Source organism: Chinchilla lanigera, unplaced genomic scaffold (assembly GCF_000276665.1).
Source record: "Chinchilla lanigera isolate Chin_1 unplaced genomic scaffold, ChiLan1.0 scaffold00029, whole genome shotgun sequence".
Lineage (NCBI taxonomy): Eukaryota > Metazoa > Chordata > Mammalia > Rodentia > Chinchillidae > Chinchilla > Chinchilla lanigera.
The window spans coordinates 9,338,126-9,354,506 of NW_004955430.1; the positions used below are offsets into that span (position 1 = coordinate 9,338,126).

A 16,381-nucleotide genomic window follows, 5' to 3' on the forward strand; every position below is an offset into this window, starting at 1 on the left:
AGGTGTGGCTCAACTCTGATAGTCTTTCCTGATTTTTTTGTTTAGTTGACCTATTTGTGATAGTGATGTATTGAGGTCCCCTAATGTAATTATGTCGGTGTTTACCTGATCTTTTATGTCCAGTAGTGTTTATTTTATGAAGTAGGGGACATCAGTATTTTGTGCATATATATTTATGCACCTGTTGAATTGCTTTCACAGCGAATATGTAGTGACTTTTGCCTCTTCTAACCAAGTTTGGCTTGAAGTCCACTTTGTCTAAAAATGGGATAGCTATTCCTGCTTTTTTCTGGTTCCCATTGCATGGAATAATTGTTTTTTCATCCCTTTTAATATGTGAGTTTCTTTTTGGATTAAATGTGTTTTTTGTATATAGCATATTGTTAGGTTTTGTTTCTTGGTCCACTCTGTCAATCTGTGTCTTTTGATTGGGGAATTGAGAATAATCATTGGGAGTTGTTGCTAAAAGGCATTGACTTATTCTTGTCACTGCATTATTTTTCTATTGTAGATCCCCCACCCCTTTTGTTTATTAACTGCTTACCCTGCCTGGTGTATTCAATCTTCAAGACCTTTTGGTATTGTTAGCTTCCTTTTCTCTTTTTGGGATATCCTGGACAATTATTTGTGATGCTGTTGTGTTGGTCATGAATTTGTTAAGGTACTCTTTGTCATGGAAAGACCTTATTTCCCCATCAATTTTAAGATAAAGTTTTACAGGATATATCAGTCTGGGTTGGAAATTGTTTTCTTCTAAGGCTTGAAACACTGCCCCAAGCTCTCCTGGCCTTTAAAGTTTGTGTTGAAAAATCTGTTGTAATTCTAATGGGTTTACCTTTACAGCTGATTCATTGCTTTTCTCTTAGTTTTTAAGATTCTGTCCCTGTGTTGGGCTTCTGGGGTTTTTACTATAATATGTCATGGAGAAGTTCTTTTCTTATTGTGGTTATTTGAGATTGTATATACCTAATGTATATTTAATTCTTTTCCTTTATTTGTAAGGTTTTCTGTAGTTATTTCTGTAAACAGGTTTTTTATGCCATTTGTGTTGACTTCTGATTTTTCACTAATTCCAGTTAACCTTAGATTAGCCTTTGTGCCATTTAGCAGCAGTTGGATCCATTTTTCATGTTCTTGTCTTGTTTTTAAGGCATCTGTAAATAATTGATCTCTGACAGCAGTCCTAATTCCTACTTTTTACACTCTTGTCTTCCCATCAGTCATTTCTGCTGCTGATATTTTTAATAAAAATTTTAATCTTCTGGATTTCTGCTTGGAACCTTTTCACAGACTCTAATTCTTCAATAAACTAGTCACTCATGTTTTGTATCATTTTATTTAGATCATCTGGTTTTTATTACTGTCTTCTGTAATCTCGCTGATCATTTCATTTTACTATGTCCATTATCTGTTTAATTATACCTTCTCTGAGCTCACAGGGCACCTTATTGACCTATTTTTTAATCTGTTCTGTATTTTTTTAATAGTTTGGATGTCTGGCTTTTGATTTCTTCCTGCTCGAAGCCCTGTGAATCAGCTTCAGGGAAATCAAGAGTTTTTGGAGACATTTCGCTGCCTTGTTTTCTCATTTCAGTTTTTGTTTTGCTTTGTGCTGAGGTTTGCAGCCATTATTGTAGAAAGACTTTGTTGCTAGCCTGGAGATCTCTTTAGTTTGTATCTGGTTTTCAGTGATGCTCTCTTGGCATGGAGAACTGTAGGCCTTTTCCTCTGTCCCAGGATCCAACCACTTCCATTAATTTAGGAAGGGAGGATGCAGTGTAATTGACCTAGCACCCAGTTCTTCAGGAATGTTAGTGACACAAGGGTAATACAGATATAACATGCAGAGAAAAACCTATTAAAAGCAACAACTATGCCACCCTGGCAGTAGCAAGTAAATCAGCAATAATAATAGCATCAAAGGGCCAAAGAGGTAGCTCAGCAGTACAGCACTTGCCTGGCAAGCATAAGGTCCTGGGTTTGATTCCTCACGGTACCACAAAAAAAAAAGATACAATCATAGCATCAAAGACAAACTGTATATTGCCATACCATAATAATCAATAATGTACCATCCTTTTCCATAAAAAGAAATTGATAATTATAGTATGAACACTAAGAAAAGCTATATGTTGCTATATAGTAATTACCTGTTAAACAGGACAACTGTACCTCCACTAACAATAAAAAAATTCAACGGGAATAACATAGAGTTAACTAAAGATTGATAAAGCTGAATGGTTATACTAGTAGAAATAGAGGGGGTGAGGAATGAGAGAATGAAAGAAGAAAAATTTGAAAGATTGAGTAATAGAAGATGAGAAATAGAAAAGTGAAATGAAGTACCCTATTAAAGAGTAGATGGAAATTAATAAAATTGGGTAGAGGTAACAGAAAAGAACAAACAAGAGAAAGAAGGAAAAAGAAAAACTGGGAGAAAAAATAGGAAGAATAAAAAAAGAAAAATTGGAAAGGAAAAAAGAAAATTCCTCAAACCCCCAAAAGCCAGTGAAGAAGAAGGAAAAAAGAGAAAAAAACTGAGTCCCCCCAAAAAGAAAAAAAATTTCTGTATTTTTGAATGAGTGGTTTCTTTACAAGTTCTGCAGTTTTAAAATCCAACTATACAGTTTTCTCTGTCCAGTTTTATGGCCCCTGTGTTTGTAAAGTGCCCCTCGCCCTGTTTCAGAGGCCCCTCTGCCTGTTTTCCTTAGACTGTAGCAACATCCAAACTGAGGTATGTCCTGGCTCATGTTGGTAGACGGGGAAGCAATCAGACCTCTGCTCTGTGCTGGATATAGGTCACAGGGCAAGGGGTTCCAGTGACCCACTGCACTTAATGCCAGCACTTTCAGACCCAGCCACTTCTGAGAGCTAATGCTAGGCTTGGCTTCTCACCACAGAGGGCAGTGCCCCGTGTCCTTCCTGACCTGAGTTTAAACTTCTCAGGGGACGATATCTAGCCCACACCCTCTCTGTGACTATCTCCCATGGCTGTGTCTTACAGGTTACTCTAGATGAGTTACATTAGGGACCCTAAAGGGAAGTTTGCTTTTCAGTAGTTATGAGTCTCAAATATCCAGCCCTTCCCAAAATGGCACCTGATTAAGCACTCACTGGCAGTATGGTGGGCGCTGGACTGTATACCTTCTCCAACTGTTACCTGCCATGTAGAAGTCACTTACAGTAAAACCTGATACTGTTTTTGCAGTTTACAACAGCCATGGAGTTGTCTTGGATCTAGCCCTATTGGCGTGGTCCATTGTTTCTCGGTGGAGCTCCTGACCTTGGGAGCTTACCTTACCTTACCCAGTGGTCTTTTCCCGGCAGCCGCCACCTGGGCATCCAGGGTGCCCAGCTGCTCCCCAGCAGCCCATTCCCCTCCACCTCCATCCCTGAGGCCTCTTCCGACACCTGCAGCTGAGTGGTGGCACCAGCAGCAGCCAGCGACCTTCCTATTACAGCCCTTCCCAGGAGCCAGGATGAGTTTTTGGACTATTTCATTCTTTTTTCTGTATCATTGTCCATTTCTCCAACTTCTGTCTAGTTTCTAATTTTCCTGTCAGTTCTTTCCCAAATCCTGGAGATGATGATCTTTCTCTTCCTCCTCTTCTTCCTTCTCCTCCTCCCTTTCTTCTTCTTTTTCTTCTTCCTCTTCCTCTTCCCCCCACTCCTTCTCTCATTCCTCCTCCTCCCACCCCTCCTCTTTTTTGGTCTTTGTCTGTACCAAGTTGTTATTTTCCAGGTGTGTGGTTTCCTAAGTCTCTGAGAGACCGAATTTTGCTGCTGACCAGTACTCTGACATTTTTCAACAAAATGTAAGCAGTTAGAATCCAACAACATACAAAAAAACAATTATGAAAAAATTAAAAGAATTCTGCACCATAACTCTTACTGCTTATATCTAGGTGTTCCCCCAAAGCCTTGTGTACTTGTAGTTGGGCTTTTTGGATGCTAGTTGGATCATGGGTATGTGACGCTGGATTAGGGTATGTGATAACTAAATTAGTTGAGCACAGTCCTGGGTGTGAATTATGGAAGCTCCACCCTGGGTGTGGGTGGCGCCAATCAATAGGCTCGTATCCTGGTGGAATATAAGGGGTTGGAAGGAAGACAGGAAGCAGCAAAGCAGCAAGCAGCAGGCCCACCTTGCCGTGGACTGTTTCTCCTCTGCCGTGTCCCTGTGCCATGCCACCCTCCCTTGGAACCAGCTTGACTGTGAACTGAAACCTCCACATACTGAGCTAAAATAAACGTTTCCTCCTTTAACTGGTGGGTATTGGGTATTTTGTCCCAGCAGTGAGAAAAATAGCTACAACAATGACCAAGTGGGATTTATACCAGGCTAGCAAGGCTGGTTCAGCTGTCAGAAATCAGTCAGTGTAATCCACATCAGCAGGCTAAAGAAGAAAATTGCATGGTCACAGCAATAGATTTAGAAAAGGCATTTGACAGAATCCAGTGTCCACTCATGATGAAAACTCTTGGTAGGCTAGAAATGAAAGAGAACCTCTTCAACTTGAGAAAGAGTACGTATAAAAGCCTGCATCCAGCATCATACTCAATGGTGAGAAATTCAAACCGTTCCCACTAAAATAAGGGACAAAGTAAGGATGTCCCTTCTCATACTCACCACTGCTCTCAATATTGCATTAGAAGTTCTAACTAATACAATAAGACAAGAAAAAGAAGCAAAAAGGAATATAGACTGAGAAGGAAAAACTAAAACTATCTTTATTCACAGATGACGTGATTATGTAGGAAATCTGAAAAAAATCAGTAAAGAAATTCCTAAGATAATATAATAAACAATTATAGCAAAGTTGAAAATATAAGGTTAATATATATACAAACAAATCAATTGATTATGTATATACCAACAAAGAACAAAAGAAATTTGAAATTAAAAATACACTGCCATTTACATTAATACTTGCAAAACTGAAATCCTTAGGTATAAATATACCAGTATATATAAGAATTATATGAGGAAAGCTATAAAACTGACAAGAGAACTAAATAAATGGAGGAGAAGTGGTCCATGCTCAAGGATATAAAGATTCTGTATTGTCAAGATGTCAGGTCTTCCCAACTTGGTTTATAGACTCATTGAGATCTAAGTATGTTATTTCCTGGACATTGACAAGCTGATTCTAAAACATATATAGAGGTAAAAGACCTAGAATAGCCAATGTAGTATTGATGGAGAAAATCAAGTCAAAGGACTGACACTTTTTTTCATTTAAGAGTTGCTACAAAGGTACATTAATCAGAATGGTGTAGCATTGGCAGAAGACTAGACAAATATGGGAACAAAACAAAAAGCCCAGGAACAGACCCACGTATATATAGTCATCTGATATTTAACAAAGGAGCAAAGCCAGTACAGTGCAGCAGAGAATCTTTCAAACAAGTGGTGCTAGAACAACTGGACATCCACATGCAAAAAATGAATCTAGCCACAGACCTTCTCAGGAATTAACTCAAAATGGATTGTAGATCTAAAGATAAAACACAAAGCAATAGGACTAGAAGATAACAAAAATCTAGATGATCTTGGGTATGGCAATGACATTTTGTAGATATTCCACTGAAAAGGCAATTCATGAAAGAAAGAATTGATAATCTTTACTTCATTGAAACTAAAAACTGTACTGTGAAAGACAATTTTTAGAGAATGAAAAAAGAAGCCACAAATTAGGAGAAAATATTTGCAAAAGACACATCTGATGAAGACCTGCTTTCCAAAATATTCACAGAATTCTTACAACTCAATAAGGAAACAGACAATGTGATTAAAAATCGGCAAAGCTGGCACAGACACTTCACTGAAGAATATATACAGAGTAAGTGAGCATAGACAAGGACAGTGAACACCATATATCATGATTAAAAAGAAAGAAGATGAGTTTCTACTACATACCTATTAGAATGGCCGAAACCCAAAACACTGATGACAAATACTGGCTAGGATTTGGAGTAACAGGAACTCTTATTTATTGCTGGTGGGAATGCAAAATGTACTACCACTTTGGGAGATAGTTTGGCAGTTGCTCTTAAATCTAAACTGGTTTTTCCATGTGATGCAGTGGAAATTCTCCTTAGTGTGTACTCAAGTGAGTTGAAAACTCATGTCTAAAGACATTTATAGTGATTTTTTTATAATTGCCAAAATTGGGAAGTAAGCAAGATGTCTTTCAGTTGCTAAATGGACAAATTGTGGTACATCATGATAAAGTAATGTTATTTAGTATTGAAAAAAAAGAATTATCAACCTATGAAAAACATGGGAACCTTAAATCCGTATGACTAAGTGAAGAAAAACCACCTAAAAAGGCTACATACTGTAAAATTCTAACTATATAACATTCTGGAAAAGCTAAAACTATGGAGACAATAGAAAGATTGGTGGTTGCCAGGGATTAGGGTTGGAGAGGTATGGGGAGGGGTAACTTGGCAGAACATAGAGGCTATTTAGGGTGGTAAAACTATTTTGTATGGTACTATAATGACGGATGCCTATCATATATTTGTACACACCCATGCTACCAAAAATGAACTCTAGTTCAAACAATTAGACTGTATTATACTGATCACGGGTGTAGGTTCATCAGTGGTAGCAAGTGTACCACTGTAGTGTGGACTGCTGATGCTGGAGGATGTTGTTGTACATCCTTGTTAAAGGAGTCTGGGTTGGTATAGAGAGATTCTCTGGGCTTTCTGCTCTGTTTTGCTGTAACCCCAAAACAGCTCTAAAAAATTAAGTTTTCTGACTTAATATTTGTAATTTTAAGATATAAATGGAATATCTAGTTATAATCTATTAAAACCATGTATGTATATAGTAAATCTGCTAATGAAGGTAAACTCTTTAATAAGAAATTATATTCCTGATAAATGATGGTATATTCATACCTAAAAGCCTTGTAACTGGTATTTTTTCAACATATGAGTTCAGTGGCAAGGAGGAATGAATAAAAATGAAACGCCTTCCATTAAACTAAGCAGTGGAACATCTATTTTTAGTTACTAATGAAAGTTCTCTGTAAAGTAGGAAAATCATGAATAGTAAGTGGGAAACCACCAAACCATTCCATGGGTTTAGGCCTCATGGTGGTTTAAAACTCCACTGCAACGTGGTCTCACCAGTGGCTAAAATTTGATTATACTCCATTTGTCTGCCAAGGTAAGTTCTTACCCACTGTCCTCTGCAGCCGGCTGCAAGTCTGCTGTGTAGAAGTCAGAAATACCTTAAAGGTACAGTGCATTTGGAGGCAGTTAAATTAAAAAAGGATGTTAAGTGTGAATGTCAAAGGACAGAGGAATGTCAAAATGTCAAAGAATAGAGGAATCATAAAGACAATAAGGGAAGTAAATGGAGTAAAGCAAGAACCAGGAAAAAATCATGAATAAGGTGATTAGCGGGGTTGAGGGGAAGGTAGGGGAATGGAAAAAAAAGAATCAAGTTATGTCATGTACAGACACAAATTCCCTATGATGCCTGTGATCATTACATAGATATAAGTGTACCAATAAACTTAGTAATAAATAAGGAAAGGAAATAGTGTAAGTAACAAGAACCATTAAACAGGATAAGTTTGCAAAAAACAATAGAACAAAATGGCAAAGTGGGAGTGGTGGGATCTCCATAGAACAGCACCCTATTATTTCTTCCACTAAGAAACCTTAGGGTCACTGACTTATGCATCAGCCCAGTGGTTCTCAGCCAGGGACCCTTTTATCCCCTAGAAGACATTTAGCATTGTCTGGAGATATTTTTTGTCACCAAGTGAGGAGGTGCTACTGTAACAAGTAAAGGTCAATGGTGCTGTGGAGAGTCAAGTTACCTGGAACTACAGACTTGCACTGCGTCAGTGTCTGTGTCTTTTTTCAGATACTACACTATAGTTGTGAAATGTAAGCATTGGAAAATTATCTTAAGGGTACACAAGAAAAATATCTACTATATTTGTATCCTTCTGTGAATGGGTATTTATTCCAGAACAAAATGTTTTTTAAAAAATATCTTAAAAGGACAAAACAGGATTGGGCAATCAGTGAAAAATATCTTAACCAAGATATATAGAGAAATAGTACACACGCATACGCACATGTACACATACACACACAGCTTGATTCAGACTTATAAGTGAGAAGGACTGAAAAAGCATCTTACTTTTGAAGTGTGGTGTTAAAACTAGGAAAACAAACTTTTTTTTAAATTAAAATTGGCCTGTGCAATGCAGTCCCAATAAAAAATAAATATGCCTTCTTCCAAACAAAATACTTCTATTTCAGCCAAAGACCTAGGCTGTAGTCTTAATGGTAAGTCGTGTCATACCTAATACTGTTTAATTGCATGTTTTGTTACAGGGGCAAGCAGATCTTTTGAAATATGCTAAGAACGAGACATTGGAGAACCTGAAACAAATCCATTATGCTGCTGTTTCGTGTGGACTGAATAAACCAGGCACTGAAAACACTGAGGTTCAAAAGCCACGCCGGAGCCTAGAAGTCATACCTGAAAGAGCAAACGATGAAACTGGAGAATAGGGAACTTTCTATAAATCATTATGGAGTTTATAACTCTAGGACCAATTGTAGTCAAATGAGACATTTGCTTTGCACTCGTTAATGAGAATAATATTTGGGATTTTAAAGCACAACTGGAATAGCTAATTACAGTCGATTAAAACTGTGAATGTATGTAGCAATCCTGTGTGTGAAGGCAAATAAACTCTTTAACAAGAAATTATATTCCTGGACAAAACACGCTATATTTGTATACAGAAATCTCCCAACTCAGTTCCAGTATGAAGAACAGATTAGTCACTTTAGTTCCATTGAGAAACAGATATTTTCCTAAGTGAAAATAATTTCTTAAGATTGGAAATGGATTGGACTGTCAAATTCGTATTTATTGGTGATAAGACCTTACCTGCTCATTTTATATATGTGTGGTTGCCAAAGTCTCTGGGTTATAGATGATTTTGGTGTCATGCTTGCTGAGCCATAATTACCGCGAAGAATTCAGTGGACAGGTTGCCTGAGCCCCCAGGAACCGTGGCGAGCCATCGAGGAGGACGAGAACGTGCAATTGGACTGAAGCTCCCTGGGTGAAGACTTGTTTCAGCGCAGGGGGAAATGGACAATGCAACAGCAACAATCTGGAAGCGATGCCTTGTAAATAGTTTTTCATTGTATGAAGTAGTGTTCACATTAAAGAGATGTTTTATGATATTTCTCCAATTGCACTACATGGTTTTCATGAAACTTTTAACTCTTAAAATTTCAAGTTCAAAATAACCTACTCTGAAGAGTAGCCAGTCACTTGTTAAATGACTTTGTTAAAAATAAATAAGTTGAAAGCAGCCCAGACAGCATGGAACGGATACAGTTTTCCTACAGGTGTACTGGTGACAAATCCCTGCAATTTTTGTTTGTCTGAGGAAATAGTTGGTTCTCCTTCACCTTTGAAGGGTACTTGTGTTTTTAATCCAAGCTTTCATTTTCAAAACTAGTGAAATTTTTGAAGATTTTTTAAAAAGCTACTGAACACTACAGCCTAAATATTGCTTCTTCCAAATTAAAACTGCTTTCAAATTTTGGAAGAGCAAAAGCTCTAAATACTCAGCAACCTCTGTTTTGTATTGTATTTTCAGGTGTGGGAGCCAGATAGATGTATGTAGTCTTCAGCTGGGTGTCTCCTTATCCGTTTCCTCAGTTAGGGAGATGCTCAAGTGAGCACAGTTCATTTACTTTTCCCCAGGCTCTTGAACATCCTTTCAAAAAATAATTTCTTTGGGGCTGGGGATTTAGCTCAGCGGCAAAGCGCCTGCCTGGCAAGCGCAACATCGTGAGTTCGGTTCCTGTTACCGGAGAAAAACCAAAAAAAAAAATAATTTCTTTGCTTTGTACCTGCCATTCTGTTCTAATAGCGTCCCTAAAGTGCCATCTCCACTGGCCCTTCTGTAGATATAATCTCAGTTAGAACATGAATCCTGCCTGTTACTTAAATAATAGCACAAGCTAACCACCAGCCAGTGACTTAAGCTTTTGGCTCGGAAATGAACTCTTCCTGGGGAGAAGGGGTAAATAGAAAATAACAGAGAATAAACAGCAGAGGTATAGAAGAATAACAGGTCATTGTTAGCAGTCCTTGAACTTAATACATAAACACCAATGTTCACAGGTAAAAGTCAGGAATCATAAGAGACTTTTAAATTATAGTGAAAATGAAAACATGGCTACATTTGTGATATTGCAAGACATTATCTAATTTGTGAGTTACATGACTCTGATGGCAAGACACAGGTAATTTGTGGTAGTTTAGACAGGCCTAGAATCAGCGATCTTGAAGTGGAAGGATTCAGTGAGATCAGTCTGACACATTCTTTTCTATATGCAGAATTTGTAGCTAGAAAAATAAAATGCATTTGCCTGATGTTCCAGTCTGTTAGTATCATGTTGGTGCTGGATCCAGCCCAGAACTTGCTCTACCTTTCATTATTTAAAAAATCAACTTTCTTTTGATTCATCTCTTCAAAAAAATAAGTCAAATGATGGAGAAAAGCAAGCACGATAGTTCAGAAGTGTTTCCCAAAGCCATGGTATTCTTCTGGTTCTCTGTATTCTGCCCAGCAAAGGTACCACCCATTGGTGAAGTTGATGACCCAAGTTTATAGCCAATTAAACTATTACACCCTTTGGCTTAATCATATGGAAACAGAAAGCATTTATCAGACTGACTAGGGCCACAGATATGATTCATGGAACTTTATAAACCATTTTCTCTAGCAAAGGACTAACTGGCCCACTCTGAATTGAACCTGTGTATGCCTCATAATCAGTCTGTTGATAAATGAGCATCAGATCCCTGATCCTGGCTTTCTAAGTTATGGAGACATTCAGGGTAACAGGAGGGCCTCCTTTCATTATCTACACTCCTTAAATGGGGGCGGGGGGCATTTAAATTACTTGTAAATACAAATAATTTCCTGACATTTTGACTAATACATATGTCAGTCAGAGTATACATACACCCTCAGTGCATCACTTCCACTTGGGGAGAATGTGTGATTGATTATAAGTAGCATAAAAACAGCTGGTAAAGCCTGGAGTGGTGATACATATCTATAATCCCAGTACTCCAGGATTATGAGGCAGGAGAATTGCATATTGAGCCCAGATTAGACAGCTTAGAGATTAGCAACACCCTGTCTCAAAAATTTTTACGGGGCTAGGGACGTAGCTCAGTGTGAAGGTCCTGGATTCAATCCCCAATACCATTTGTGGTGGTTGTTCTTGTTAAAGGTAAATTTCTGCAGAAACAGGAAAATGAAGAGTTGGACAAAGATGCACAAGAACTGGCAAACACCTGGTCAGTTCTCTGAGAAATTAAAAGTCCTGCTGGCTGAGCACGGTGACACACACCTGTAATCTCAACTATTCAGGAATCTAAGCTAGGAGGGTGGCAAGTTGTTAGCCTGGGTGACTGAGCAAGACCCTGTCTCAAAAATTAAAAAAGAGCTGAGAATGTAGCTCAGCCTCCCTGGTTGTAAGCCCAGTATTGGGAAGAAAAAAAGTCACGTTGGCCATGAGTGAATGAAACTAGTGGCAGGTTTCCAGAGTCACGTCTATGTCATGTCCACAGAGTAAACCTTGAAATATCTGCAAACACACTAAGTACACTCAACCTCCTCTGATCATACTTAGTAAAGGTATCCTCTCGCCACATGTCAGTGTCTTTTTCCCCTTTGATTAGGTACAGCTTCTAAATAGGGAAGAAATCATCTAATACCAAATGCTCACCACCATCTGAGTGCAGGCATGGCCCATGAACCAGGGCAAGGGGATGGAGTTGTTAGTCTGGGTATAAAGAAGGGTACCCTTCTTCACCGCCCACTCAATAAAGGTTTCCACAAGTGGTCATTATCATGAGGCTTCATTTGCTATAGTAAGATACTTTTTAAAATCTTCAGTCAACTACAGTGGACCCTCAAATTATGACTGGCCTGACATGAACAACTTGGGATATGACCAGAATTTTAGTTTTAACTTACAACCAAAGTCTTGAATTATGACCCAGATGCCAACCTCTTGTGCTTCCAGATGGTCTCAGATACAGATGTAACCCCTAAAGAGTTCTAGAAGGAATGTTACAATATCTTTTCCTGTATGGCCAATTTCTAAGGACACTCAGATCTGCCTGTATTCAGGAGAGAGACTTAGCAGGCTGTGTAGAGGAACCTGAGCCTTAAATTGACAACCTGAGTTACAACCAGTCCTCTGGAACAAATTGAGTTTGTAAGTTAAGGGTCCACTGTACTTTAAATAGTTATAAATACAAATTTATATAATTTATGTGTCCAATGAGTGAGAATGCCCAAGGTGGATACATCTTGTCTCCCATTTGCCATTTACAACCATTTAATGTGGTTGTTCTTGTTACTTGGCTAATGTTTAATATGAAACACTTGCTGTCAGTGGTAAGAGTTTTCTACTGGTCATGTTTGACAGACTCTGTGTTGGGCTGTGTGCTGAGGATATGTTCAGGACACTTTGCATATGTCACTTCGCTGTTATTTGGATCTTAAATGTCCCCATAGACCCATGTGTTACAAGCTTACCCCCCAGGTTGGTGCCATTAGGAGAGGGTGGAAACTTTAATATGTGGGCCCAGATGGACAGTTTTATATCATTGAAGGTGTGCCCTTGAAGGGACATTGGGCTTCTGGCCCTTCCTCTTCCTGCCTTTGATTCCTGGTTGCCGTGAGGTGAGCAGTTTCCTCTGCCATGTGCTCCTGCCGGGAGGCTTTGCCTTGCCACAGGCCCAAAACCAGTGGGGACCACCCACCATGGACTGAAATCTCCAAACCTCTGAGCCAAAATACTGTCCTCCTTTTTAAATTGATTACCTTGAGTGCTTTATTATAATACAAAGTTAACTAATGTACATGTTTTTGCAACTGGCAAGGCATTTATCTGATATTATATACGAAACAAAGGCTTTAAGCAGATCAATGAACTTGCCCAAGTTTATGCTCAAATCAGGATTGGAACCCAGATCTGCCTTCTCCAAAGCCTGTATTCCCAAGCACTGTGCTATGCTCTTTTGAATTCCAAATACATATTTCACCTGTAAACTACAAGTTTGATACTATTTCGTAAAGAACTGTTAAGCAGTTGACATTTTTCCCCCTTCTTTGATGCTGAATATGAGCTCTGAGATTTGCTCACTCTGATTTTGTGAGGAAAAACCAGGGATTCACTCTGTCTTTTTTGTTTTGTTTTGTTTTGTTTTTTCTGTCTTTTTGAGACAGGGCCTCGCTATGCAGTTCAGGCTAGCCTTGAGCTCACTTTGTAGCCCAGGTTTGTCTCAAACTCACAACAATCCTCCTGCCTCAGCCTCCCAAGTGCTGGGATTACGGGCATGTGCGACCACGCCCAGCCTCACTCTGAACAAACGTAGACACAATCTCAGCCAGCCCCCATGGAGCTTACATGTAGTTGGGAGGAGAAACGTTTATCTGAATAATTACAAGGGTACAGGCACAATTACAAACCAGTGGCGGTGCTGTGAGGGAGCCCTGCTTAGGGACTGCCCAGTTCACATCCAGGCTGAATTCCGAGGGCAAATGCTTAATGATGTTGCTTTGCCTCATGGGATTCTGTGAGTATGCAATAATTTGGTATTTGTAAAGCCCTTAGACTAGTGCCTGGCTCTCACTACACTGTTGTGTTATTATCATTTGTTGTTATTGAAAAGTCAGGCAGTAAGAGCATCTTAACAGGGGTCTCTCCTCTCCTGGGAAGACAGAGGAACTATTGCTCTGTAACTCGGCCTCCCAAACCCAAAGCAGTCATGGCTCCATGGGTTGACGGGGCTCACCTTGTAATTCTGGTTTTTCTTTTTTATTTTGTTGCAGCTCTAGGGATCAAACTCAGGCCTCATTCGTCCTAGGCGAATGTTCTACCCCTGAGCTACATCCCCAGAGCTTCCTCATGGTGCATGCTTCGGGTCTGTGAAAGCCAGGCCTTCAGTCATCTGCTGCTAGACTTGCCAGATGGCTTACTCAGCAGCTGCTGCAGGAAGCTCAGCTGGGCCAGTCGATCAGCGCATCTGCACATGGACTCTCCATGTGGCTCGGACTTGTCACAGCAAGGCACTGAATTCTAAGAGGGAGCCGCCCAAGACAGAGCATTTCAAAAGGCCCATGTGGAAGCTGCTAGTCCTTTGAGCCTTGCTAGGGCTCCTCTGGGAAACCTCAGATGTCACTGCATGCCCCTGTTCCTGTGACCAAGTCCTGCCCAGCTCAAGGGGGTAGAGAACTTGACACCTTCACTTGACGGGAGTGGCAGGCCTGTTGCAGAAGAGATGGGGGAGGGGGTGTTCTGAAGACCGTCGTGGAAGATGGGCTGCCACAGAAGTGTTTCTGAGAAGGTGGTATTTGAGCTGAGACTTGAAGACAAAATGCCTCCCTCCCTGCTTACCATCCCCAAAGAAAGGGTCAGGAAAGGGTGAGCAGTGCAGGCAAGTTGGAGAAACCAGCAAAACGCAAGGGGCGGTGGTGATGGGAAGGGGACATGGCTGAGGACCTAGAGGAAGGACAGCACAACTGTTCAGCAACAGAGAAGGACAGGCAGAGGGTGTGGGGTGAGTGGTGGGGGGAGCTTGGCAGGCTTGGCAGGAACTTTATTGTTTTCGTAAAGAACAGTGCAAAACAGTTTCACTGTATGTAACCCCCCATTTATTGGTTTTATTTAATTGCAAAATCTACATGCTTGTTGTTAACCACAAAGTCCCACGCTGACAAATGTAACTAGTGCCTGTGCCCCTCACAATTGCATCTCCTGCTCACGCCCACAGGAAATGGCACCCCTGACTTCACAGGGCAATGTTCAGCTGCCACCTCCTCCGTTCTCAGAGAAGTTCTAACTTTCATTATCAAGGAAAGCTGTAAGGACGGAGCAGTCAAAGCACGGAGTATGTAAGGAGAAGAGCCATGAACTGGGAGATCCTTAGCCACCCACAGTGATCACAGCAGCGATGAGCCTATTAACGTTATCACCCCACAAGTCATTTGAGCCATTTTTATAGCTCTCCCCATGAAATCATCCCACAAATATTAATGTATCTGTGATATAGTATATAAATGAAATATGTGATACAGATACTATGTATATTTCTGCTTTATACATAAACAGTGAGGGTTTTTTTTTCTGTCTGTCCCTTTTGGGGCGGTATCACCCTTACTGAGAGTGCATGGATCAGAGACAACAGTACAGATGTTTCCCCAGGGCCAGGGCCAGGGCCTGTGTCATCATTCACAGGACATGGAGTAGAGTTATCAGCAGGGGCTTCTCGAATCAGCAGTGGGGAGTCATTCACCCCAGACTGTGGACTGCTGTGGTCCCACCTGAAAGTTTTAGAAGTAAGACCTAAAAGATCAAACTGTTTTACAGGAACTGGACTTCAGGCCCAACCAGACCCAAAAGGTAAGGATCACAGATGTATCCAAAAAAATAATTATCAGGTCCTCAAGCAAAAAAAATATATAATGAGAAAAATCCATAAATTAAAACCAACCAAGCATTGAATCAGATGTTGAGATTAGTAGACAAATGCATTAAACCATTTATTATAGCTGCATTCCTTGTGTTCAAAGACTTAAGGAGTGATATAGAAAAGACCCAAAGTGAAAGTCCACAGATAAAACTTTAATATGTGAGACAGCAGAGTAGACTTTAAGGAAGCAAAGATTAGTAAACTGAAATCATAGTAATAATAAAAACTACCCAAAATAAAACAAGACAAAATAAAAAGCAAACATAAAATAAACAGTATCTGTGAGGTACGAGACTACATCATAATATATTTGGCCTAATATATGTGTAATTGGCATACCCAAGGAAGGGGAGAGACTGAGACAGACAGAAAATACTCTTGAAAAAACATAATAGCCAAATGTTTCCCACAGTTGATGAACACTACAAGCCCAAAGATCCAGGAAGCTCAACAAACCCTGACCACAAGACACACAGAAACCTATACCATGACACATAATCAAATTGTCCAAAACCCACAGTGAATAAAAAATCCTACAGGCAACTAGAGAAAAGCCAGATATTTTCTTCAGAAGGACAAAAATAAAGATAGCAGATTTGCCTTCAAAGTACCAACTGAAAGGAAAAAAATCTCCCTAAATTATTACACCCAACAAAAATAGCCTTCAAAAATGCAAAATAAAAAGGATTGTTTTGTACCACAAAAGCTAATGCGATTTATTATCAACAGACCCTCACTGTATGGGCAATTTTTAAAAATTCTTTGGAAGAAGAAAATAATACCAGATAGAAATACAAATCTGTACAAAGGAATGCT

At 39.6% G+C, this 16,381-nt stretch overlaps 1 protein-coding gene across 1 annotated transcript in view; it reads left to right on the top strand.

The window, feature by feature from the left end:
* Positions 1–9,241, top strand: part of Plcl2 (phospholipase C-like 2) — a gene marked incomplete at its 5' end in the record, with an annotated part of 190,293 nt that extends 181,052 nt beyond the window's left edge. Inside the window, 1 exon segment of the mRNA XM_005387455.2 lies at positions 8,371–9,241. Within this exon segment, the coding sequence (XP_005387512.1) occupies positions 8,371–8,550 (180 nt within the window). The 3' untranslated portion in view covers positions 8,551–9,241.
* Between the last annotated feature and the right edge of the window lie 7,140 nt (positions 9,242–16,381).